Raw genomic sequence first — 27,361 nt, forward strand, 5'->3', positions numbered from 1 at the left:
GACATGGGGTCCCGGGCCGCGGGCAGGGTGGGGGACCCTCGGGGGGCCCTCGGGGCCCGGGCAGACGCTTCCCTTGGTTGCTTCTGTCCCGTTCGTACCGATAGGTTTCCAAACTGAAACGGGGGGTGTTGAGATGGCACCTCCGCAACGCCTCCACCGGCCACCTCAGCTACCCGGCGGGGCGAGGCGGGGCCGCTCCCCTCCGCCACCGCCACGGCGCCCGCCCTGTGATGACGGCAAAGGCAGGCGACGGGGGTGTCGGTGACGCCATCAGGCGGCGCCCGGCTGTGCGCGGCGCGGACGGGACGGGCCCGGACGGGACGGGCCGGGGACGGGCCATGGCTCCCGCCGCCGTGCAGCCGCCCGAGATCCAGTTCGCGCAGCGGCTGGCCGCCAACGAGAAGCGCATCCGGGACCGCGCCGTGAAGAAGCTGCGGGGGTACATCAGCGTCCGGACCCAGCGCCCGGCCGGTAGGGCCCGGCACGGCGGGGCGGCCCGGCACGGCCCGGCCCGGCGCTGCCCGGGGGCGGTGGGGCCGGCGGGGCTGTAGCGGCGGGGACCGGGATGGGGCCGGTGGCCGGGGCCGGCGCCGCCAGCGGTGCGGCGCGGGTGAAGCGGCGGCCCCGGCAGGCTGGCAGGGGGTGGGGAAGCACGTGTGGCGGAGAGCCGGGACCCGCCTCCTGGTGCCCGGCCTCGTCCGTCACCGCGGGGCCGCCACCTGTGGGGGCTTCTGGGGTTTTTTTGGTTGGTTCTTTTCTTTCTTTTCTTTTCTCTTTTTTGTTATTTTTAGTTTTTTGCTTTTAGGCCTGTGTTTCATCACAGGAAGTATTTGCCGCGGTGACCCGGCGAGCGCCGAGCGCGCTGCCGGCAGCCCGTGGGGGAGCGGAGGGCCTTTCGCATCCGCGCCCGTAAAGTTTCCCCGCGGTCGCAGCGAGCAGGCTGGGGCGCGGCGCCGGCTCGGGGGGCTGGGGGACTCGGGGAGGGTCTGCTTGGCCCGGGGGGTTCTTGCTGGCGGCACTGACGTTGCCGGGATTGGAGCGGTGTAGCTCACGCGCTCATTCCTAGGAACGGGACGTAACGGCACTGAGCCGACCCGGACTGAACCCACCCCGGTGTACGGAGCGTATAGTTTTATTCTCTGCTGTGCTGCCTGGTGAGGTGGTGGCTGCCCGTTTCCGTGACTGATGCTCCGGAGCACTGGGGGGAACTGAGGAATGCTCAGGAGTGTTTCAGCGCTTGTATAATTTCAGTCAGTTCTCTGTTACCTGTTCAGATTATCTGGGTTACCTGTTACCTCCACATTCATGGTATCAAAAGCTTCTTTCCAACAAGGTTTATTATCCTACTTGGAGCTGTGTACTGCCGCCTTAGAGCCAAGAGTCCAGTGTATGGGCACTTCGGTGGTGTCCCTGGAGACAGCTTGTGTCTAGCCATGCCAGTCTGAAGCTGCCTGCAGCTGAAGGTGCCTCCTGTGCACCCTCTCCTCATGGATGCAGGTTATAGGAGGCTTACGAGGTCAGTCATAGCATTGTGTGAATGCGTGGATCTGGTTCAGTAAACCTTCCTGTTGGAGTGATAAGGAGCACGGTGCAGAGATGCCCAAGAGATTGTGTGATGTTTCTGGACTGCTTTTTCCAGCACCCTGTGTTGCAACCTGGACACAACACGGGAGAGAAACTGGTCATGAGCATTTGCAGGGCACTGTGTCTGACCTAGTAAACCTTCCTGCAGCATTTGGGAAAGTGGTGCTGAGCTTTATGCATACACACTCCTTTGGCTTTGAGGAAGCCAGCCTAGACCTGGCACCCCAAGAGCTAAACTGAAACTGGAATGCTGGTTGAACCTGAGTCAATTCCTTGAAAAGACACTGGGGAATAGGTGTTGTTTCTTCCCTTTACCCTCGTCCCTTTCCAAATAGTATTTGACCCATTAGCCACATTTGACAGAGGGAAGAGCACATAAGAACAGCCGTACAGGGTCAGGCCAGAGGGTCAAATAGCCCATTATCCCAGTTCTGACAGTTACCATAGATCTAGGGGATGCCTAGGGACTAGTAAGAACATGCGAGTGGACATTATATTCCTCCCAAGTACTGTCTAAGCCTCCAGCTATTTTTAGCTCTGGAGACTTCCCAAGGGGGACATGGCTTCTCTGTGTTCAGTAGTGCTCTGTGCATCTCATTGCAAAGTGCAGATTCCTTTAAATTTGTGGAAGTAGCCTGCCAGATGGACAGGATTGCCCTAACCGAGGGAAAAGGTTGCAGGGTAAGCTAATGCCTTAAGATCTTGGGAAACCACCGCAGGGAAATTGTCGGTTGGGATGTGAACCTTTCGCATGTTAAGGCAGCCCACCACGAAATTCAAATGAGTAGGAAACAAGGGTGACTAATTTCCAGAGCTCTTAGATTTACTTACTGTTACGTACTATTCAAGCTAGTAATATTAAAACAAAGATTAACTTCTTGGGACTTGGAGAGAAAGTGTTATGTTCAGGAGAGAGATTTTTTTAGTTATTTTATTAATCAGCAGTCTTCTATCCATCCAGCGTTCTGAGAGAGATGAGGCTCGCATGTTAGATAACCCAGCTAGATACCCTAACCTGAACAGTGGAGAACCTGCTAACTTTTGAAAGGGGTGGTGGAGTTCACCTGACGTTCACCTCAGTCAAATGTTTCATAGGTAGGCAGGACTGCTCAGTACGGTCTGTGCAAAGGCTGAATTATGGGTCATGCTGGGGAAACGTCTTCGAAGAGCTAGAGCTTTTAATTTTCAACAAGAAGTTAAACTCTACAGAAGGAGCAGAACTACTGAAGCTCTGAAGTCGTCGTGTGTGCAGATGAACTTGCATGAGCACGTTATTCCTTGGAAGTGGTCCTTTTTTTTCCTGTTAACTCGTTCTTCTTAAAATCCTTACCTTGAAAGAGAAAAAGAGCGTGCTGTACTGGGCTGATAATAGGAGGGTATCTTTATGGGGACAATCGGTAAATGATTTGGTAAAAGAATAGTAAATAAAAGTAACTTCTAGTAAACGAGGAAAGATTGCGGGTGGTTTCCTGTCTGACAGAGCTGCACTTACTTGGGCCCAGATCTAGAACGGATTTATGTGATTTCCACTGAAATGAGCCCATGTGGATCTGGTCCTTGGAGATTATCTAGAATAGGAAAAATTGCAACAGTTTTAATGATAGCAATGTCAAAACGGCATAACTTCCAAACAGAAGTGCTAACAAGGCTTGCATTAATGTAGCACGTCATCAATGAGTGGTTGTAACATTACTAATCCAAGCTCCCACGCTGTAGATGGGGACAGAGTTACAATCCAAGCACTAAAACCAAAATCTTTCTCAAGGTATCTTTGAGGTAAAGAAGGCCTTCAGTTTTGTGCACTGTGGTTGCTAATACTATAGATTCAGGTTTTAAAATAACTTTGCTTGAATGATTATTATTTGCCAGCTGTGGATGGCAGGGCACATAAAGTTGAAAAATGGAAAACCCGATCTTGAAACTACTTTTTGAGTGACTAGGATAAGAGACTTGCTCTAAAACCTTTTGATCAGGGTCCTTTGTCAAATGGACAAAGGACTGCCTAGGACACTTTAAAAAGCCCTCAATGTATGAAAAGCAACCCCATGGAAGTCTGTGTTCCCTAGACAGGGAAGAACTCCTCCACCATCTTTAGAGGCAGCAGCTGACATCCCCTAGACATAACCCTTATGTCTGATGCCTCTGTAGAGTTAGTGCTGCGTGTGAGGTTAAGCCTGCTTCTTACTGCTACGTACATAGCATATAATTCTGTTAAAAAATGTTATTAATTTTAATATTTCAATGAATATTAAGCCTGCTTCTTACTGCTACATACGTAGCATATAATTCTGTTAAGAAATGTTATTAATTTTAATATTTCAATGAATATTAAGCCTGCTTCTTACTGCTGCGTACGTAGCATATAATTCTGTTAAGAAATGTTGCTATTTTAATATTTCAATGAATATTAAATCAGTGAAACAAATGGATTCATATTTAATATGACTGACAAATCTAAGTTAAATTCATAATTAATGCTTAATATTACTAGACATACTGTTTCCTACGTAGCATTTTGCATATTTCCTTTGCTTAGCTCTACTTCCTTTCCTTTTAATCAAGCGTGACTGTAGACGATTTAACTAACATGTTTACAGTTTTTTTGTCTGAGTGGAGAATGATGCAGTAGTGATAACTGCTTTCAAATCATTTGGTCCCAGGAGGAGGTACTCAATTTAGACCTAGCACTGGGTCTCAGGCTTTTTGATTGTCAGACTCCTGAAAATTTTTCTAAAGTGACAGTGAACTTTTTGGAGCAAATTTGAATTTACTGACAATGATTACCTTTTTAACGTGATTTTTCTTGAAATTACTTGAGAGTACTTAATAGGCCATAATTTGAAAATAGCTGTAGTAGGTTATTGTAGCTACCTTGTAACAGTATGCCATTATAATTTTACTTCCCAGAAATGTATTTGATGTCATGAATAATCCAGTTTTTAAAACATTGTTGAACAACTGTTGCTGAGAGTAAAATTTTATTTTCTGTGTAGTACTTCCCTTCTGTAATGTGTGATTTTGACTAGAATGTGAATTTTTATACTGTTAATAGTGAAAATATTCTTTGTTGTTAAAATTCAGATGATACTGTACCTCAAGACTAACTGCAATGAAAATATCTTCATTATAGTTGCTCAGGCATTTTTATTATGCATGTTGATATAGAAGAAAATTTTTTGACTGCTAGAAGCTTATTCTGTCAAAACAAGCCACTAGTAAGGAACAAAACTATTGGTAAAGTGAGACTTTATTTAAAAAAAAAAAAAAAAGGCTTGTCAGTTATGTTTGAGGATTTGCACATCACCTCTGTTGCAAAATTAGATATGATGCACTCATTAAAAATACTCTCAGACTTACTGAGAGACACACTACTAAAAATTGCCAGAGATTTACCAGAATTATCTTAGTATTCATCTAATCTCATCTGTGATTTCTTTGAAATCTTTGTTACAAGATAGAAGCTTACTGTCATGGAATCACTGAACTACTCCAAGTTGCCTTCCAATTAGTGTGCTTACAGTAAGAACCAATGTTTGCCCAAGAGAAAATAACAAAAACAAAGGGGAAAGCAGGGAACAGAGGAAACTGCATGAAAACATTTTGATGGAAATGTGGGATTTTTGGTTTTCATTCAGACTTCTTCTGTACCGTAGGTGGCTTCAGCCAGGAAGAACTGCTAAAAATATGGAAGGGCCTGTTCTATTGTATGTGGATGCAGGATAAACCTCTGCTACAGGTATAGTAACTGGTTTTATATTTGCTTCAGTGAGTCTCTTCTAAAATGCACTATAGGGACATAATAATTTAGAATAGTGAAAATGGCCTTAGTGAGTTGAACTCACCCTTTTTTTTTCTTCCCCTGCTGCTCATATGTGGCATGTGCAGGAGAGGTGACTGTAACTCGGTGATCCTCACCACATGAACAGAAGCCTAAATGGTATCATGTTTGGAGTCACCCTCTGAATGGCAGGTGTAGCTGTTTACCTTCCAAAACCAGAACTGAAATACATACCGTTATGAAGTGCATTGATTTGGTGGAACTAAAGCAGTAACAATGGGTTGCCCTTAACTGCAACTACAATGTACTTGCAACCTTTAGTTAGCCTAGTTTGAAAATTTCACACTTCCTTTTCTTTCGTTAGTTTGATGGCACTTCCTCTACTACCAGCTTTGTCTCTACTATTGACTTCTGTCAACTACTACCAGTTTGTCTCCCTACTTCCAAAAGATACCAGTTTTGGAGTACCAGATCTTAGTAACCTCACTTAATCAGTTTTCAAATCACTTGTCTGTTGGCATGAACAAGGTTTATCTCACACATAGCACAGAGAGCTCCACCTACAATTAAGCTGTATGAAAACAGTACCCCTAAAGTTTTACATCATTTGTTAATTCAAATACATGGGGTTTTTCTCCTCCTAATTTAGTTTTGTCTGCTGTCAAAAAGATGATTTGTGTAGAGATCTGGTGAAATGAACAGGGCTTGATACCCTTGAATCTTCTCTTACAACTGACCTAATCCCAGTGGAAGGATAACTGTAGTACTAAAGCAGCTGTTAAGAGAATATTTTTAATTTTGAGGGATATTTCATGATATTCATACTTCTTGCTGTTTTCTGGTTGCGTGTTTAGTGAGGAGACCAAGCTCTGAAACGTGCTATACTAACTATATTTATTTACTTTTAGGAGGAACTTGCAGACAATATCTCACAGCTTATCCATGTGATTCAGAATACAGAGGCTCGTAAGTACTATTTCATTATCTGACACTTTGTAAGGTACTTTCACCTTTGGCGATTTTGAGGCCGCTGTCACAGTGCCAGAATAGAGACAGCTAGATAGGGGTGCTGCTTTGGGTTTTCTTCCTTGCTTTTTGTCCAGCTGGTGTGTGTGATTGCATTAAGGGAAGCATGAGATGCGGTTTGTTTCTGGTTGTTGCAGGGGAAGAGTTGTAACTCCAGTGTGATAAAGGTGAGACTTTGCAGGGTGGTTAGCAAAGCAAACTTGTCCCCTTACTTTGCCATTCTGCAGAGACTTACTTGTTCTGTGTATTTCCTACTCAAAACCAGCCTTGTTTCATAAGCTGTTAAGCACCTAGCATTCAAAATGCACTTGAAACAGAGTGCTCAGTCAACGCCAGAACTTGCCTGGGTAGAAGTGAGTGCAGAATGGATATTTTGCTCTAACTTGTGTGTATATAACACAAAATAGATACAAAGCTGTCCCTGTAATTACACTTGTCTTTAAAAGTAGCTGTGTGTATTTTCTTGTGATGTTCTGAAGTTTAATTGACTTGTCCTTATACCCGTCTCAAGCATGTCTTCCCATAGCTCTATCCCTGTCACTAGGCAAATCCCTAGGGAAATGCATCCTTTTCTCACGTTGAAGTGATTTCTTGAGGTTCTTTTAGGTTAGCAAAATAAACTGTTGTGCCAGACACACAGATATTTCTTCTTACTCTCTTACAGGAAACCTGTTCATTCAGACATTTTGGCAAACTATGAACCGTGAATGGAATGGGATAGACAATCTACGTCTTGATAAGTACTACATGGTAATACTAACTCTTTTGTAGATTTTTTCTGCAAGAAAAGCTGTGGTGGTGGTGTGCTGGAAGGCAGCTTTGTTTACACATGCATTTATGTGTATTGTAAGAGAAGACAAGTGACTATCTTCTTGACACGTTGCAAGAGACACTTGTTTTAAAGCCTTTCACTCACCACTGCAAATCTAAAAGCCATTACAGTTTGTCATGCCGCAAGTGCTTTCTTGTTTGCCTTTATAACATAGTGATGTTTCTCATTGATTTCTATACAGAATATAAATACTGTCTCAGAGGACACTGCATCAATGTCAGTTATTTAGATCAGACTGTTTAAAGACTTCTTTATGACTCTGTGTAAAGTAGTTGTCACTAGAACCCCAACTTCCCACCACTAAAGTATTCACTGTAGTACATTCAGCTATCAGAATTCTTTCTATAGGAAACACTATGTTAAAACAAACAGTAAAATCAGTGAGAGAAGAATCTTAAAAGACCTACCTTTGTAAAAAACAAAATCTCATTAATCTTCTTTGAAAGAAGTTAATTGCAGGCACATTCACTGCTGTTTTTTGTTTCTCAATGTTAGCAGAAACCAGGTATTTCAGTTAAGTGAAGTGTTTTGAGCAGTTTAATGTAACTATTTTACATATGTCTGTCTCATAGTGCAAGTTTCAAGTAAATTAAATTATTATTGTTATAGTCTGTCCCGTATTGTTGTCTCCAGTTTAAGCTGTGGGGTTTTTTAGATTTGGCAGCACTTACTGAAGACATCAGGGTGATGGAGCAAGAGAAAGCTGCATAGTAGAAATGGTCATGGATTTTTCTGAGCTTAGGATATGAAAATGGTTTATTGTCTTTTGAGCTTCACAGCATCCTTCTGTTGCTTGACATGATAGACAAGTCTGTCAGAATGTTCATATGATGAAGCTTTCCACCTTGTTGTGCTATGAAGTTTACTAAGAAGTCTATTCATCTTACAGTCACAGTAACTCCTTTATCTGTTTTCATGAACAACGTGTATAACAAATTTTGTACTTTGCAGCTAATGCGTATGATTTTGAGGCAATCCTTTGAAGTGCTGAAAAGAAATGAATGGGATGAAAGGTAAGCAGATTTCTGAATGTAGTTGCATCATAAAGTAGTTGCCCAATTTACCTTTATCAAATATATTTTCATTTAATAGATCCTTTTTCTCCATAGATGGCACTGTCATGAAGTCTTAACACTAAGGCTTATTTGTTCTCCAGATCACTTAGATACGTAGTTTAGAAGCAAAGTTAGGTGTTACGCTTCATTAAGTTAAATACACACTGCAGTCGATAACTCTCGTGTTCCCCTAAGCCATTTAGTGCGTGTTTCACAGAAAGAGATTTGAGAAAGTAGTTCATGTATGCTTATGCAAAACCTGAATGTAGGAGCTTGTCGTGTGGTATTCCAAGCAGTCGTGAAATCTGAGGGCTCCAAATTTATAACGGAGTTTGCTAGGTCTGACTGATTTAGCCAGGAGAGCTATCAATGGAATATCACCTGTGGAGAGATTAGACAGAAAAGGATTTTTTTTCGTTGTATTGTTTTTCTGATTGGCTGTGACTTTTTTTTAATTTTTGTTTTACTGTGTTTAGTCATGGTGACTTGTCTTTTGATAAGACAGAACTCCTTAATTGTAAACTGGCTTCCTGTTTGTTGTATACATCAGTGGTTTTGTTTTTATTTCTTCTATATTCTGTCAAATGGCAAGTAATTGCAGTCACCTTGCTCTGTCTAGAGCTCTTGTGCCACTTCCAAGCTTGCTCTGTGTTTAAACTGATGAAGAGCTTTAAGTCTTTTAATTAAAAGTGTTTGATAACCTAGTGTTAAGGTTATCCTTTCTCTTGCTTGCCTTCTGAAATGTGGAATGCATATAGGCATGTTTTTGTGGAAATAGAAAGGAATGCAAAGCTAAAGTGCACCCCATCCCCTCTGTTCTACCTTAATTTTGCATTGGGTAAATGCCCACAGGTTGAAGAGATGAAAATGCTCCTTGACAGGAACAGAAAGTGTGGGAGGAGATTTGATAAAGCCGAAGCCCTTCTTCCCCACACACATTCCCGTGGCAGAGACATGGTCACCCAAACTGATCTCTGACAAGGTTTCTTAAGGCTTTAGCCTCCCTTTTTCCGGCTTCACTGGAAGGGCGGCCTGGAGGCCCTTCACCACCAGAGGAGGCAGTGAGGCGGTGTGGGAAGAGAAGATCACGATTCCTTTCTTTGCAGAGTGAGGGAGCTCAAGAGCTGCCTTTCCCTCCTAGATGGAGCCTAGAAGCTGCCTAGCATGTCTTCCATTTCTCTTTTCTTTTAAAATGTTTTTGAAGAAAGGAGTATTAGAGTAAAACTGAAATAATCTTTATAGTTTTGGAATGCTTTAAATTCTCTTTGGAACTGGAAGTGTTTGTTCTGGGCAAAATTGCAGGAGGTCCCACAGAACGCCAGGGGAGAAAGTGTGGAATATACAAAGCTTCACTTTCCTGAAAGATAGCAAGGATAGGCCTCAGGAAAAAAAAGGAAGAAAAGTCCCAAATGCTGCTTAGATGCAGCAATGACAGCATGCCTCTTTGGGCCATGTCACTCCAGCAGTATTTGTTAGTACTCCAGAAGTGGGTAACTGAACAGAGCCACAGTCCTACTTGTACACAACTCAGTCACTTCTGGCATGAGCTGTTGGGATGATGATTTTTTTTATGCCTAGCTTAGCCCTCGATCTGTTCTTCAGTGTAATTGTTTTGCTCTAAGGGACAGTGAATAACATGCTTTAACGAAGACAAAGTCTGCACAGTTGAAATGAGTTTGAGAAGGATCAGTATTAAATTTAATCGTTGGGTGTGCACCAAAATGAAAATTGCCTCATAAAATAGAAGGGTATGAGGTGCTGCCCATCAAGGATGGATGAATGCGACAGCTGTCCTCGGAATGCCCTGCTCATATGGCAGAATCCCTCTTCCTACCCATCAATCATATGGCATAATAAACTTCAGTCCAAATTAAGCTGTGAATTTAAAAACAGTGATTTTCACTGTAGCAAACAGCGTTGAGTGGATTGTCTGATGCTACAAAACCATCTAGACTGTAAGGAGTTCTGATTATGGATGGATTTTTTAAAAAGTTTGCTTTAAGATGTGAAAATTGGTCACTGGATTTATTTCTTACGAGTGTTTGGCCAGCTGTCTTAAAGAACTGGTAAAACTGTGAATGACTAGAGTTTGTCTTCAACGCAAATAGAACGTGAGCAATTGAATACTAAGATCTTGTTCTTTTTTTTCCCTTTTTTTTTTTCCCCCCAGTCTAATTGAACTATTCCTGCAGCTACTAATGAAAGAAGTTATGGACCCAGACAGCAATGCTCCCACTGGGATAAAGTTACATTTCATTGATATCTATCTGGATGAATTGGCTAAAGTTGGTGCAAAGGAGGTTAGGAAATACGTTGTAATTTTCTTCCTGATTAATGTTAACTGTGGCATGCAGCATTTTAGAAGAAATATAATTTTCAGATTATGTATGTTTTAACAGTTTTAAATGTAACATAGCAACATTGAATAAGCATGAAGAAAGTGACTTATTACAATTTTTGCTTTTACTTTTGTTCATGTCTTAGTGTAGACAGTGAGAATATAGTAGTTTCTCTCAAGTTCCTGAGTACTGCTATACTGCTCCAAATTGAGGTTGGAAATAGTGATAGAAAAGTTATACCATTCTCATTTGTTTGTTTCAACAGAAAGGACTTAACATCTTTTACCTTGTGTAAACATGTTTGCCAGTCTTTGCTTTTGCAAAAACTGACGTAAAGCCTGCTCTTGGCTGGTTGTATAATACACCTAAATAGAGGAAGAAAGTGAGCTTTCAAAGTTGTCTATTATTTGCTTATTGTTGGCTTCAAACATTGTTGCCTGTGCATTGAGCAATTTACCCTCTCCATCCAGTTGTTCATTTTGCTGATGACATCTGTCTTTCTCTGCTGTGTATTGCTGTTTCAGTTGCCCTTAATTTTGATTGATGTTACAGTGCTGCAGAGTTTTGCAGCAGCTGAAAGCCTGTTACTGCAGCTGTCACTGCTGAACTTCTTCCAAAGAGTCTATCTCCTGTTACTCCACTAGGGCGAGCTGCCCGCTGCCCCACACGTTGTTCCAGGCTTCTGCTCATTTACCTCCTCTTGTTTCTGGCATCTGATACATCTCCTTGCAGTGGATGAAGCTGTTAGCAATATTCCGTTTCTATTCTTTGCAGTACTGACTGCTATCCTGCCTGCAGCTTTTGTGGTTCTGGATTGTGGAGTGTGAGAGAGAAGATGTCTGCACAAGAGAAGTGCCTGCACTTGGAGCCCAAATAATTTCTGCAGCTCCACAGTCACAAAGCCCTCATTCCACGGCTAAGCCACTCACAGGAGGCATGGGGAATTAGTCCCCTAGACTATTTGAAATCACAGCTGATGCTCATAAATTGAATTTAGGGAAGGATTTTTATCTTTAGTACTACTGACAGTGTTTTGGTCCAAGCGGTCCAGTTAAGAGAAACCCAGATCTTATTCATGTCTGCTACAGACCTTCTTTGTGAAAGAGCACAAAATTATTTAAGTTTTCTCTGCCTCATGTTTCCATATCTGAAATAAGAAGCTTTGTTATATTCCTGTACTCAGTAGATTAAAGTCTGCAAAGCAGTCAACATTTCTATAATGATTCCAGGGAATATCTGGACATTTGTGGTAGCAGTGGTAACAAAAAGTCACTGGATACTCCTGTCAGTTGGAATTAGACACTATGCTGAAAGACTTTGACTTAACTTCTTAAAGAAGATCGCCCTACACTAAATATTCAAGGAATTTGAGTGTACACATACACTATTTACTGTACTAATTATTTTTTTCTTTCTAATCATACAGCTCACAGCAGACCAGAATCTCAAGTTCATTGACCCTTTCTGCAAGATTGCTGCCAAATCAAAGGAGTAAGTTTAATGAAAGGATAAATATTTTTTTAAGAATTAAGAAATTCTGCATATACCACTCTACATGGTAATAAATGGATTGAAGAAGAGTCATAGTGTAACTTCAGAATGTAGAGAAAGAAGGATATTTTACTAACGATGTGCACAGTCATTTGAGGATAACTTGTGTATCAAAGCTATAGATAATCATGGGTTTATAAGAACTATATCAACCTCTGTTCGTTGGGTTTGTCTTTTTTTTTTTTAAACATGCATAAAACAGCTGAGCTGGTTAGATTCTTTGTTGTTACAGTGTAATATAGAGCAGCATATAAACACAGTGAAATTTAAGAGAGGAACATCGGCAGGACACTATTTGGATTAAAGGACTGCTGTTTAGGAAGTAACAGGTTCACTTTCTTCATCTGGAGAGCTAGATCCTCTTCCACTTTCATCTTTCTTACCCATTTTCCCTGTATCCCTCAAATTTCCTTTTTATAATGTGAGAGGGGAGGGTGTGTATGCTTCTGCCTTTCAACTCTCATCCCTGCTCTCTTGGAACACAGTCGATGTGTGCTGCATGCCGTGGCCACTGGTATCTTTGAGATCATTGTGGATCAGTCCCCCTACGCCATCGAAGACCTAATGAAAGAACTGGGTAGCAACAGTGATGAGGAGGATGTGTCTGAAGAAGACAAGCAGGAAAATGAAGAGGTGCTTAAAACCAAAGGTGAGGAGGAAGTTCTAAATGGCCTTGGTAACACTTGCTAGGATTTAAAAATCTGTTTCTTAAAAATACATTTCTGCTCTGAACCAGTCAAACACATGTTCATGGTGTTGTAAGGATAATTGTGTTTTCCTCTCCTCCCTTCACATGTGCTTAAACAAATTGACTGCAAAAATCAGTGGTTTCTATAACACCAGGCAATATCAGCTTTCTGCAACAGTGCTAGATGATAAATCCCAGTCTGGCTTTTGGCTCTTGGATATCCATAACATTTTTGAAGAAGATGAGGTTTTGGCAATCTGTGGGAGTTTTAAGTTAAATAAAAAAATAAAAAAAGCTGAGCAGGGAGGTTTTCAATCCAGATGTACTCTGGTACAGAGGCAATTTTTTAAAAGGTGCTCAGATAATGCCACGGTTGTGTCTTGCATAATGGTGACATAAAGTAGTTAAATCAGTCCAGGCTCACAAGATCGCATGAAGAAAATGCACCTGATCATCCATCTATCAGAATAGTGTGTGCTATCTCGGTTTTTACAAACTAAACATTAATATTCAGTCTTTTTTTTATGATAGCAGACAGATGTTTGTCAAGAAAATCAGCACAGAGCTCTGAAAAAACAGGGGATGTTTATGAAAATGCTGATGATGGTATCGGGACTGTTCTTCAGGTTTGTGGCTTGCTTGCTCTGTTATTGATACTCCCCCACTGTTCTCTTTTTTCCTATCCCTGTCAAGAGGTACAGAAGTAAAGGGTGTTAATCGGATAAACACGTTACAAAATTTTAATCTCCTTCTGCTTTAATGTAAGGTGGTATTTATGTAATGTATACTCTGTGAGTAGTTTATAGGAAAATAAATGTGTCTAAATTCTGAATTCTTCTTTCCTCTCTCCCATACCTTTTTTCTGCTCCTCCCTTCCTGTTTCAGGAGTTCAAAAATGCATGGCAAAAGCCAAGTCACTGTGGGCGGTGAAGCAATCAGCATAAGTTTCATTGACAGTAAAAGCAAAAGTAATGGATGATGGGATACATAGGAGAGAGGGTAACATGTTGCAATTTGCGTTTTTTTAGACTCTTCCAGTGCAGTGTAGTGTTTTTGACAGATGCGCCAATCAAACACATATGCAGGTAGATACGCTTCATGCGTCTGTGGCTTTTAAGCAAAAATTAGGGCGTGACACACTTTAAATCTGATATTTAGCTAAATATTTGTGGGAGTTTTGAAGTTGGTTGGCTTCTCTCTTGAGTAAGAATTAAGGTTAGGAATGTTTGAGAAAGTGATACTGAGTTCAACTGTTCTGTTAATGAAGCAACCATCTGTAAAAGTCAGTATACGTGTGTGAAGGGGGTGTAAATTTCAACAGAGAAAAAAATACTTCGGGTTTAAAGGAAGTAGCTGTTTAAAGGATGTTTATGCTACTTTGAAGTGTTGATAACATGAGTCGCATTGGGTTATCTTGCATGAATAAGCTAACTAAGAAAAGCTGTATCATACTTTCCTCCAACAGTTTGATTATAAGGCTGTTGCTGACAAACTCTTTGAATTGGCGAGCAAGAAAAATACACGTTCCCTTAACAGAAAGCGTCTGTACAAGCTGGTCAAAAAGTGAGTGCTGTTGAAATACACCTTGCATGTGCTACCTTGTCCTAAACAACTTACTTTGCTTTCTCCCCACCCTCGCTTGTCCTGGTGACAATGTCATGAAAGCAGGCTTGTCTCACAGCCCTGGATAACATGCGTAAGGTGCCTGAAGCCTGCACTACTGTTCCTCGTTGGTACTAGACAACTGCAGCTAGCTGAGGTGTATCTACACTGGGTGGATTTGCACTGCAGGATGTGACATTAGATTGTGTTTGATGCAAATTACAGATATGGGAGAAGTGTTAAATTGCTCTTTTCTCAATGCTTTCAGTGATTTGGTTTGAGTTTTTGGATTTCTGAGGCAGATTTCTTCTGGAATGAGCTCTTTGTCACTTCTTGTGTAAAATATGTTGTTCCTATGTTTTGACAAAACCATAATAAGCACAGTGACACTATGCTGCTAGTGTTATTATTGGTACTAAAGCAGTAATACTGTTTTGTTTTTCCTTCTGTCCCTTCCACCCCACCTCCAGGTTCCAGGACTTAGCAGAAGGTAAGGACTGAGCAACACACAGAGACAGTAGTTTCTTTCTGTTAAAGGATATATAATGTTCCCATACAATGTGTATTGCAAATCTTGTTTTCTTTTTTCTTTTTTTTTTTTAAATGTGTATTTCAAGGATACTGTTTTGGGAGTTTTGTGTGTGTGTGTGTGTTTGTTTTAAATCTCATTAAGACACAGTACACGTTTTTGGTGAGATGGCCAAATCCCCTTCACAATTTGAGCAACCCTGTACTTTGTCCTTAAATGAAAGATGATTATTTTTATGTAAACAAATAGGAATCACTTGTATGATTTTCTTTTGGGTTGAGTGGGGAACAAGGAGTTGATTTTCTTTCTGTGGGAGTTAACGCTGTATATGAGCAGCATGACTGTTCATAGAAATAGAACTAGACATAGAAACTGTTCAATAGAAAATACTGTTAGTTTTCAGATACCTATCCTTCCTCCTCAACAGGAATCTTCCCCCAAGATTTTCCCGAAGATGTTTCTACAGATGAAGACGATGATGAATTCAGCAGGGGAAGGCGAAAGAAAAAAGCTGTTAAGCCTTGGGAGAAAAACAAGTTGGAAAAAGTAACAGGTAAGGCAAGATCAACCTTTGGAAGAGAGACGATTGGCAGTCACTTGTGTAATTTGGCAAAGTATCAGATACAAGCCGTTCTGAAGGCAGCAGACCTGGTGTTCAGGATGTGCAGATTTGTATCATGTTGCGATGAAGGTTAAATGTGAAATTAAGGTCTCTCTGAAAGTGGTGGGAATTTTGTACCAATTTTGAGGCAAGCATCACCTCAGAAATTTCTATCAGAAGCAGAACTGGAAGCAGTTGTTTGCATTGCTCCATTGAGCAGTTCCATTTACTGTAGGAAAACAGAAACATGTCAGTTTTCTTAAAATAGGATGACTGTTAGAATATAGGAATTTGGGGATGTTTCTGGAAAGGTGAAGAGAGTTACTGAGAACCATGTGCAAGTATCTCTAGCATCACAGCTTATATTGACGTGGCACAAGCCCAATCATACCCAAAAATATCTCACCAAACTACTGAACCCCTGAGTTGCCCTTCTGATGGGCTTAACAGGTGGGTAGTAACAACTTTCTCTAGCAATATTACTATACAAAATAGGGTTACCACAGGGAATGACTTAGATGTTAGCTGTGACAAGGCAAGATCAGCAAAATATTAATTAGTCCAGGCATCAGAGGAATGCAATGTCCTGACCAGCTGTAATAGTAAAACTGTTGTGCTGGCTGATAGCAGAAAAATGGTATGCCTGTCTTACAAGAAAAGAAGAAAAAAAAAAAAAAAAGAAAAAAAAATAGAATAGAATTCAGTTGTTGTAAGTACCTTTGTGTTTCACTTCTGTGTTATATGGCATTCTTTTTGGGGTGGATTTAGAGGATGAACAAGACATGTCAAGTGCGAAGGAGGCATCAGTTCCCCAGAAGAAGAGGAAAAAAAGGAAGAGGAGGGACAGCCCAAGTGCTGATTCTGGAACAGCTGATGGAAATTGTGAGGAGGGAATAGCTGAAACATCTGGATCTAATGTTTTTAGCCAGGGAAAGGTGCTGGAAAATAACAAGGAAAGGAAGAAAAAGAAATTGCTAGTAAATAAGGCAAATGAGAGCACAAATGTAGCAACTGACACCAGAGAAAATCACAGTATCTCTGCGCAGAACAGTCCAACTGACGCAGAACAGAGTAAAAAGAGTCAGCTGAAGAAAATGAATCCAAAAGCGCAAAATGTTCCTGTAAAGCCAGCGTGTCAGAATGGACCAGCTAGTGCCAGTGAGGCAGAGGATATCAGCCCATCTGTCACACTGTTAACTCCTAAGGCTGTGAAAAAGAAACAGAAAGCAGGGGCTGTCTTGGTGAATGGGGATACCCTTTTGCAGCAGACTGACATGAAATCCAACAAGGAGGGCTTGCTGGGGACCCTGTCAGGAGATGCAGACACTGAATCTGTGCCCTGCAGAAAGATCAAATTGAAGACAAAGCTAGTTGTTTTGGAAGGGATGAAGGTCTCCAGCCAGAAAGCAGCAACCTTGAAAAAGAAGAGAAAAGTAAAAGAGGTGTTAAACTCTGTCGAAGCCAATGGAGTTCTGGAGACTGCATGCAAAAAAAGCAGGAAGGGGGTACGTAGATCTCACTCTTTTCTCTGCCTTCTTCATGAACTGCCAGGCTCGTTTTCAAATTTGGATTTAGCTTTCTGAGTGTGGGGCTTCACGGGCAGGCTGCATGTCATCATGCATTGTCACCAAAAATAACTCAATTCCCCAGAAATCCACGCCCACCGCCATGGTCTTACGCCTTCCTGTGCAACGACACTAAAGCCTGTGCCAGCTACTCAGCTGAAAGAACTCATCTAGCTGAAGCTTGGGTTGTTAGGGTATGGGGTTGTCTTTTTTTTTCTTCTTTTTTTCTTTTTTTTGGTTCCTGGCTTAATTGTTCTTTTGCATGGGGTCTCTGGTTGAGCTTACAGCATGTTCACAAAGGACATGTTTTGGCAAAAGGATGAGAATGGGAATATGGACCATCCCTTTCTCAGCAGCAGCACACACTTAGATTAGTATAAGCTCCTTGTGAAATTGCCCTCAGCGATTCCAATAGTGGCTTCTTTTGCTAGCTCACTTTTCCATCTTAAATAAATTGTTAGTGCTTTATCAGGGAAGTACTTGGAGAAAGAGCAAACAGAGAATATCACACTGTGACCTTCAATGTCATCAATGGCTGTATGATCACATTTATGAATGGTCCAGTTTCTTAAAAAGACAATGCTGGTTTTTTTGCTAGGAAGGTATGATTGTAGTCGTCTTCAAAAATTTGTCTTGCAGTTTGAGAAGAAGCTAGTTTTTCCCCTCTCTATCTCCCACACCCATTTTCTTCTTGGCAATGAGTAGAATAGGGTTGATTTTACTCAGCAGTTTGAGAGTCAAGAGGCATTTTGCACTGTATATTTTTGGTGGCGTGGCTAAGAGAGACAGTGCAGGGGTTCTTTCCTCTCCTGCCACTGAAATTCTTTTAACTGCTCATTTTCTGTGTATATATTCACCCTGAAACATTTAGGGGTTCCATTATTTTGTTGGAAGTCTTGCTGACATTCTCACTTTGGTGGAAAAAAAATTCATAAAGCATAAATGAGATTCAGTATACAAAACAACTCCATCTTCCTCTGACTAAAAAGTGCATGTTACTAGCCTATCAACTCACCTCTGTTTGACTTAGCTAATCATACAGTTTTAAACTTAAGTAGTGCAGGCTTATATATCAACTTGATATAACGACTCAGTCCTTCAAGGGAGAAAAAATGCATTTTGAAACATTGCTGAAATAGTATTAAAATAGTTTTGACATTTTCTATTTTTTTATGGTAAAGTACTGAGAGGAAAGAATCAAAACATTTCTCTCTCTCCAGTATGCAAACTGCATTTTTCTCACTGCAGGGCTTCCCAAGTGGGAATTGTTGGCTTTGTCTCCTGTTGCCTAAATATTCCGTGTTGCATCTTTCTTTTTCAATAAAAGCTTAGTTTCTAAGAAAATATGATTATGCCACCCCCATCTCCATCTGTAAAACTTTGCTGCAACTGACCAACAGGTTCAAAGACCTGTAATAGATTCAAGATGCAAGCTTCATGGAAATTAGTTGTTGGCGCAAATTAGTGTAGCCACTGAGGGAAGGAGAGCAGCATGACCCTAGCACCTGTCTGTTGGCTGGCTGGCCAGTCAGTGCATGGGCTAGCAGACCACTCTTCCCATGTGTAATTCCAAAGAAACTACAGCTTTTGCTGTTTCTTGCCCAATCCAGGTAGCTCTGCATATATGTGTGTGTGTGGTGGGAGCGGGAGGATGGAGACAGGGAGAGAAAGTTGGGAATTGAGTCAGGAGGAGAATGAGAGCATTGGTATAAGAAAGAAGTGAGCAGGGTAAAGCTAAAATGCATAAATGTGGAGGAAATTAGGCTTTGCTAATTTTGTTTTCATTGCTTGAGAAATAACATGTTTTATTTCCTGGTTTTAGTTATGTAATACCGGTCTTGTGCCCAGAAATCATGAGGGACGTGTTTTGATTCTTGATTTCAAAGACAACACACACCCCAAAGAATTAGCTTCAAATATTGAGAGGGGGGAGGAGGGGGAGAAGGGGAAAAAAAAGATGAGGGGATCGAGTGCACCCTCAGTAAGTTTGCAAACGACACCAAGTTGGGCGGGAGTGTTGATCTGCTCGAGGGTAGGAAGGCTCTGCAGAGGGACCTGGACAGGCTGGATCGATGGGCCGAGGCCAACTGTATGAGATTCAACAAGGCCAAGTGCCGGGTCCTGCACTTCGGCCACAACAACCCCATGCAGCACTACAGGCTTGGGGAAGAGTGGCTGGAAAGCTGCCCAGCAGAAAAGGACCTGGGGGTGTTGGTCGACAGCCGGCTGAACATGAGCCGGCAGCGTGCCCAGGCGGCCAAGAAGGCCAATGGCATCCTGGCCTGTATCAGAAATCGTGTGGCCAGCAGGAGTAGGGAAGTGATCGTCCCCCTGTACTCGGCACTGGTGAGGCCGCACCTCAAATACTGTGTTCAGTTTTGGGCCCCTCACTACAAGAAGGACATTGAGGTGCTGGAGCGTGTCCAGAGAAGGGCAACGAAGCTGGTGAAGGGTCTAGAGCACGTGTCTTATGAGGAGCGGCTGAGGGAACGGGTTGTTTAGCCTGGAGAGAAGGCGGCTCAGGGGAGACCTCATCGCTCTCTGCAACTACCTGAAAGGAGGTTGTAGCGAGGAGGTGGGTGTCGGTCTTTTCTCTCAAGTAACAAGCAATAGGACGAGAGGAAACGGCCTCAAGTTGTACCAGGGGAGGTTTAGATTGGATATGAGGAAAAATTTCTTCGCTGAAAGGGTTGTCAAGCGTTGCAACTGGCTGCCCAGGGAAGTGGTTGAGTCCCCATCCCTGGAAGTATTTAAAAGACGTGTAGATGTGGTGCTTAGGGACATGGATTAGTGGTGGACTTGGCAGTGCTAGGTTAACGGTTGGACTTGATGACCTTAAAGGTCTTTTCCAACCTAAACGATTCTATGATTATTTCACAGTTGTTTCCAGAATTCAGAAAGCTAAAAGACTTACGCTTTTTTACTTTATCGAAAGCAGAAGTGATTTTCAAATCGGAAGAGGCCATATCCCTGGACATTTTCCACAGCACGTCTGCGAACTGCTTTAGGAATTTCACATCTGTAGGTTGATATGAAGCATAGCTGAACTTCTCCTCACAGTAGTCCACAGATATCTGGGGCCCATAGACAACAGGTTGGAAAGCTCTGGAGAGGTGCATTTCATTAGTGGCGCTGCCAGTACAGGTCCTAAGAATTCCCTTGTGCTGGAGAGAAGGATTGCTTTAAATGGCAATACTCAGTATGAATTTGAGGCAGCAAACTAAATAGCAATACACACTAGCTGGATTTCTGAGAGTGTACACAGACTTCATATTCCACTTTTTTTTTTTTCTCCAAAGTCTCCATCTTAGCCTAAAGCTGAGTTTGTTCATTAGTTGCGTATCTCATCCATCCAGAGGTACCACAGAAGAGATTTTGCTTAAAGGCAAGAAAAAAAAAAAAATCAGTGTTTGTGTGCAGGAGAGCTGGGTCAATTGTAAGGCAGCCTCATACACTAAAGAAAACATCTTTCTTTGCACTCTGACTGGCCAGGCAAATGTATTACAAGTTCTTCCTTCTTTGCTTTGCAATGACCTTCCTGTTTCTGCGCAGATCCTGCCTTAAACTTCTGTTTTCGGTCATGCCAACTGCAGATTTAACTCCTGAGAGTTAACCATGTTGATTAGCTTATGTGAGTACAAACTAGCTCTCTCTCAGCTGTGGCAATATTTACAGAAGCTGCATGTGGTAAGCTCTGAGCACTGCTCACTGTACTAGGCATAGTTTTAACTACAGTACTTTTGTACTGAGAGCATTTTTTCCTTTCCCTCCTTTATAGGAAAGTAGTGCTGCTCTATCACCGTTAAAGAAAAAGAAAGCAAAACCAGGAAGTGATTTTGTAAAATTTGAAAAATCAACTTTACCAAAGCCAGTATTCTTCAGGAAAGCCAGAAGCACCATCTCTTCCACCAGGGCATCCATGCAGGTAATGTGGTCTCACAGATGGCAGCTGAATCTGGGCACAGGTCTCTTTCCAAGCTACCTGCCCAAGCAAAGGGCGCAACCTCACTCATGCTGTCTTTTCCACTGCGCGTTAGTCTCCTAACACGGGCAGATAAAACTGGGAATGCTGTTGTATTTCCTTGTAGACAGAGTCACACATGGCTCCAGAGTTTCAGAAAACGAGTTGCGAGCATCTTTAAAGTCTCTTCTTCCTTCCCCCCTGCTTTCCTTTCTTGTTGAAAGGACGCCATTCTGAGCCTGCTCATTTCACAAGAAAGCAAAAGCATAAACTGACTTTCAGTCTTGCTAAGGGACTTTGAGCCTCCACTTCTTCCCATTTGTGGAGGCTGGCAACAGTACAGAGCTTCAAAAGACTGCCCTCTTTTCTAAACCTTTTTAGCATATAATATCTTTTCAAGCCCTCTTTGCACTTTGAGGCTTGAGTGCAGTGGGGCCAGTGTATTTAATACACAAATATCTTCTTGATTGTTGTTGAATTACATAATGATGTTAGGGAGCGTATGTGATTTCTCTACAAATGCCATATGTTTGCTTTTGGCTAGAAAAACAGTGCTGTCTTAGCAGCGGTCAATGCTAGAGGATTGGGGGAGTTCTAAATCAAATGAAGGAAGCAGGCTGTTTTGCATCAGTTTTGATGGGATGCAGGTAAAAGAACTTGTAGCATTGCCTCAGAAATCTTATTTTATTTCATGTCTTTATTTTGCTTTATAGCTGAACAAGCTGCAGTCGTCCAGCTCCAAAAAAGTCACGTTTGGCTTGAATAAAAACATGACTGCTGGTGAGTCTAATACATCTGTGTGCCTCTACAGTCTCTCTTGTAGCCGAGGAAGGGGGAAGCTGTACGCACTCATACACACCTATACTCTTCACCTCTCTAGAACAGAATGATTCTGATCCTTTTTTGCCTCAGTGTTGTATATAGTTTATAAACCACCCTCAAGTTCCTGTCCAGAGGAGATGGTAAAGTTTAGGACACTCGGCCCACGAGCTAGGCTTGCGTGATTCCAGGGTGCTGCGTTACTGACTTGCAGATGGAGCCTTATGGATAGAAAATGGCACAGCAGAGCAACAAACTCTCCTTCCTGAGCCACCTGTTCTGCAGGGCACCTCTTAGAGAAACATGTGCACTTCAGTCTTTATTGATCACTTCTGTTTCACAGGACAAAGGTGCTGATATGCTGATGAGCTCAGGCTGTATAATAGCAAAGTTTCAGTTTTATCTTGGCTGCATGGTGGCTTATTAATGGTAATGAGTAGGTAAATGTCAGTTCCCTTCTGGATCCCACATGTGAGCAGACAGCATTTTCCCTGATAAATAAATTTCTTGCTCCGTAGCATAAAAGTTTATTCCGTGTATTCATTTAGCTATTTTTTTTTTAACTCTCTGAGGTGTGCTATAGGCCAAGTTCAAATGGAGAATAGTGGGTTTAGATACATGTCTTTATGTGAATATAGCACAGCTGCACAAAGAGGAAAAAAAATGCCTACCTGCCGGCAGAAGGGATAAACAAGAGTCTCTAGAACAGTGCTGTTTAACAGTCAGAGTAGAGCCACTTCTTACCCATCGTCATCTTTTAAACCAAAGTGTGGTGTTCTTCAGGATAGCTGGAACACCTGTTTCTGAGGAGTAGGCCCAGAGTCTCCGGTGGTCTGTGAAACCATGGGGAATGGTTCACAGCCTCTCTACGGATTGCAACAGACCCCATTCTTAAATGGACTCTGCTAAGAGATGTGCTTCACCACCATCTCTCCTTTTTTTTTTTTTTTTTTTTTTTTTTTGCAAAGTCATAGGCTTCTGATCCTTAGTGGTGGACTTAAGCATCTAAGGCAGACTTCCAGGGTTGGACAATTCCACAACTGATTGACGGGCCCAATTATTCCAGGAGTTGTATTTCTTTTAACTTGTTTGCTTGTTTTTTCAACAGAATTTAAAAAGACTGACAAAAGTATATTAGTGAGCCCAGAAGGACCCTCCCGTGTGGCTTTCAATCCTGAACAGAAACCCCGTCATGGGGTGCTGAAGTCACCCGCAGGTACCCCAGCAGAAGAGGCTCAAATGAAGAAACCGTTTACTATATCAGCTAAGAAAAGACCAACTGCTATGGACTTCTTTTAAACCAACAGATGTAGCCTACTTTTGTACAGGACGTTTTGCTAACCTAGAATGTTCTCTGGAGGTATTTTGAACTTCTTTATTTTTTTAAGTTAATACAAATTGTATATACAAAATTCTGATTGTGACCTGGGTCATCGCTATTTTGACACCACTTCAGCTGTATCTTGAAATACTTATTTTGTCTATTTACGGAAAAGAAACAAAATCCAATCTCTGCTCAGGTTTGGTCTACAAAAAGTATGGTCTCTGCCCATGTCATTCCTGAGAGACTTGTTCATTTCATTAGGGAATGTTCAGGGTTTGACTGTTCCGGTGATTTTTTTTTTTTGAGCCAGTTTAGGAAAACTTGCGCTTCACGCTATTAAACTGTCTTTCATTGGACAGGGCTTAAAATGGAAAAAGACAATGTAGATTTTAAACCTCCTTGTTGTTCATGTATTTTAAAATTTTACCCCATCGTTTTTTCATGTGTCACCCTTGGCATCCTGTTAATTCTTCTTCTGGAAATAATGATTACCTCATGTCTCTGTTTAATAACAGCTGGACTTGGGTAGCTTTACAGATAGTAAGCAAGCTTTCTTTGGGATAAGAAATGCCTAGCTGCTCAAGTGGTCACTGTTGCAAATAAACCTTCACAGCTGTTTGCCTGCTGAGTTGGGAACAGTCACCACGTTATTTTCAGTAACACAAGTGCCAAAGCTGGCTTACACTTGTCATATTGTAAGCTGGCTTCTTCTGTTTACTGTAGCTGAAATAATGCTCTCGCACGGGAGAAATCTTTGATGTTTCCACATCTTCCCCCCCACCCCCAGTGCTGTCTTTCCTGAAGGTCTGACAAGACTCCTAGTTTTCTACTTTAGCAGCCGGTGTCACCACACTTTACCAGAACTCAGATCTCATTCAGTGAATGAACCTCTGATTGTCCTACAGTGAGCTAGATCGGTGTAGTGCGTCTTTGGTTAGGACACACATCTCTCTCTAAAAGCTTTGGTGCCTCTCAATAAGGGTAAAACTTTACAGCCCAGACAGCTTGGTTTTGGTTTTGATGTAGAACCAGAAGAACTATTTTGGCAGCATTTCCTTGCATTAAGTTTTTATTTGGATGTTTTATTACTACTGTGCATGTTTTGTTTTTCCTTTGCTGCTTTGGTAAAGAATGAGGTGTACTTCTGTGAGAGACCATTAAAGTATTCTGAGGGGGAGCTGTGAGGAAGGGGAGAGCAAATGAAAATAAAAACGTTTTTGATACATTTGAAAGATTTGAAATCTTTCTTTGAAAGTTTTGCTTATGTGAATAAGGCAAAGGCTTTGCGGCAGATCTCTACATTAGAGCTCAGCTTCAAAGCACAACCAAAGCAAAGCTATTCATGAAGCTTCCCACCAGTTACTTCTGTGATCCTATAAGAGAGGGGGGAGGTCTGCTTCATTACCTTGTCTTATGATAACTAGTAAACATTTGGCTACTTCAGCCCCCGAAATTAAATTTTGTGACATAACATATTTGCATACTTCAATACTACTTTTTAGCAGTCTTTGATGCTGACCTCTGCCAGATCACTCCCCATAAGCAGCTGGATTGAAACTGCTCTTTCACAGCTCATCTAGAATGTCTTCAAAATACTTGTGTACTTGTAGATTGCTAGTTGGTCTCAGTTGCTTAATTCTAACCCGTGCCAGTTCTTGCACTAAGTTTGTGACAGTCCATGGTTTGTGGTACTGCCAGAAAGTCATTTTGCTCGTCTTTTCTCGTTTAAAGTGGGGGACTGAATTTTATTTGGTTTTGTTTTAATTTGTATTCATTTGACTGATCAGTAAAGAACTCTGGAGAATACATCCAATACTTGCTGTTTGAGCAATTATTGTTCATTTATTTTTTAAAAAATCTCATTGTATATTAGCATAATGCATTTTTTTTGACAAAACGATGGTAAGTAGGATTTAACAAAGACTGTTCAATATGTTGTACTGTTTATCTTGTACCGTGGGTGAGAAGTCTCTTGTGGAATATGCATAAAAGCATTTGTATGTGCATGGTTGTTAATGCATTAGGTTGAAGACGCCATATTCCTCCAAGGATATAGATGCAAACAATCAGTAGGTGGATCTGGTGCGTGCAGAAAAATCCAGGATCAGGATGCATTGGGGTTTGGTTTTGTTTTTAATAAATATAACCTATTACAGAAATGTATTTAAATGGTCGTCTGGATCTTTTTCTATTGGTTGTGGATCCATTGAACCTGTTGCTTGTCCAAATATTTTGTTGCCCACAGTGCTAAATGGAGAGCCCAGAAATGGCAGTCAGTTTTTTATCAAAAATTTTAGTGATGTGATTGCTTGTTGGGATTCATGCATAATCCATCTGTGCCATGAAACTGGTGGAATGTTTTGTAAATATACATATGTTTTGTGTGTATTGTCTTCAGTGGTGTCTGGAATTTCATTCAGGACAACTTTACAAGCAAAAGCCAAGCACCGTCAATGCAGTTTAATCGGCATTGTTGGGTTAAATTGAATACATTATCCAAAATATTTGGATAGTGAAAATTCCGATAAATGTTGAAGACAAAAAGGAGAAATAAATGTGACACCTGGGATATCCACCGCACAGACACGGTGGTACTGTAAGGAGAGATGTATCGATAGGAAAGGATAAAAGAAAAACTGATCTGACCTGTTTGATGTCGCTTTATAGGTTTTTTCATAGTGTTATTCCAACTCTGCAGCTGCCCATCATGCTCTGAGTCAAAGTTAATGTGGCATACCTTTTAAAGGACAGTATTTTGTAATGATTGTCTCTACATTTTTGTTCTGAATCTGATCAACTTTGTACTTCCTAAGCTCTAATAGTTTATAATTCTTCATAGCTTCAAGAGAACTAAAAAGCACAAAATGAATTCAGCAAGGCAAAAAGTTGAAATTATATTTAAGTTATTGGGTATGCAAGATCTTTTATAGTCTATCAAAGCTATGTGACTTGGAAAGCATCAAATGCCCTTTTTGTCATTTATTTTCTGTGCTTAGACTTAATTACAGGCAGGAAAAAAATCCATGTGTCATTTTATGTACCTCTGCAACAGCATTGTTAATACAAATACAGTGTCTAAGCATTACGTCATTTAGTCTAGTCCAATAAACTATCTTTTTTTTGTGGACATTGTGTTTTGGGTAAATCTGTAAATTTGGGGGGTGGGAGATGGGAGGGTGGCATCTGGGGGGCCACTTGAAAGTACAAAGGAAGTTGTTCTTCCATGCGTGCACATGCTCTCTCTTTGTATTTTATTTTATTTTATTTTATTCTGTTTTTATTGTATAAATAACCAAAACTGATGAAGACTCAGACACGTGTCAGAAGTGAGTAGGGTTATGATAGGATACACCTGTTCACACACCTTGAGCTTCTGACCTTTGTAATGGGGCCATAGAGTAGATACCAGCAGCTGAAAGATTGCTCAGGAGAAACTAAGTAGATCACACACAGTCATTCCTTGACAATTAAAATTGGTAATTGAAGTGATAATGCAGTAAGAGGTGCACTTGAAAGGTATAATTGTGCAGGTGCCAAAGTAGGTAAGAGGTGGGCACTCCGAAAGACGTCTGCACGTTCGTTAGCAGTAGCACGCCCTATGGAGTTAGGTACATACAGGAATCCCCCCCAGAGTACTGTGTCTCCATCTCAGGTACTGACAGGCCCAGCAACTGCACAAGATCAATAAAAAAATGAATCATGCGAAAAATTTTATTCAGACAAAGAAAAGCGACCTATCCACAGCAGTGGCACTAGTAAAATTAAAACACAAATCCTCAGGTAAAATGAAAACAGATTTCCTTCAGAACGAAGTCCTGCAGAAGTGACATTCTTGTTGCATGTTTAAAAAAACTCACACATCTAAGTTTCTAGATGGCAGTATGTTCTGACAGCGTTGAAGACCATAGTGCTAGCGTACAACCGCAAATTAAGTGCTGCACGTGCCCTTATTATACATGGTGTCAGGTGGAAATCCCCATTTGTAGTTTAGCCGTGGGGCCAAGATATGACTTACTGCAGTACCTTATGCCACCTTCACGCCGCGTAGGATCTCAGTCTCTCCGGTGGAGTGCTGTACAGCAAAACTGGTGGTGCCTGCCCTGAACG

At 41.5% G+C, this 27,361-nt stretch overlaps 1 protein-coding gene across 3 annotated transcripts; it reads left to right on the forward strand.

Annotated features, from left to right (window-relative positions):
* Window positions 1-309: 309 nt before the first annotated feature.
* On the forward strand, window positions 310-26,379 carry RRP1B (ribosomal RNA processing 1B). 3 transcript variants are annotated; one of them, XM_076354822.1, is made up of 16 exons: window positions 310-471; window positions 5,238-5,320; window positions 6,271-6,328; window positions 7,053-7,138; window positions 8,172-8,233; window positions 10,446-10,575; window positions 12,041-12,105; window positions 12,651-12,814; window positions 13,385-13,479; window positions 14,319-14,416; window positions 14,926-14,945; window positions 15,412-15,537; window positions 16,354-17,090; window positions 20,929-21,075; window positions 21,825-21,891; window positions 23,039-26,379. In XM_076354822.1, exons 1-16 carry the CDS (start codon window positions 339-341, stop codon window positions 23,227-23,229), a joined length of 2,262 nt encoding a protein of 753 aa, XP_076210937.1. In that variant the 5' UTR covers window positions 310-338; the 3' UTR covers window positions 23,230-26,379. The 3 variants fall into 3 exon arrangements, with proteins under 3 accessions (XP_076210937.1, XP_076210943.1, XP_076210951.1); XM_076354828.1 differs by having other exon boundaries at window positions 13,388-13,479; XM_076354836.1 differs by lacking the exon at window positions 310-471 and adding an exon at window positions 1,452-1,516.
* Window positions 26,380-27,361: the final 982 nt, after the last annotated feature.

Source organism: Aptenodytes patagonicus, chromosome 1, assembly GCF_965638725.1.
Source record: "Aptenodytes patagonicus chromosome 1, bAptPat1.pri.cur, whole genome shotgun sequence".
Taxonomy (NCBI): Eukaryota; Metazoa; Chordata; class Aves; order Sphenisciformes; family Spheniscidae; genus Aptenodytes; species Aptenodytes patagonicus.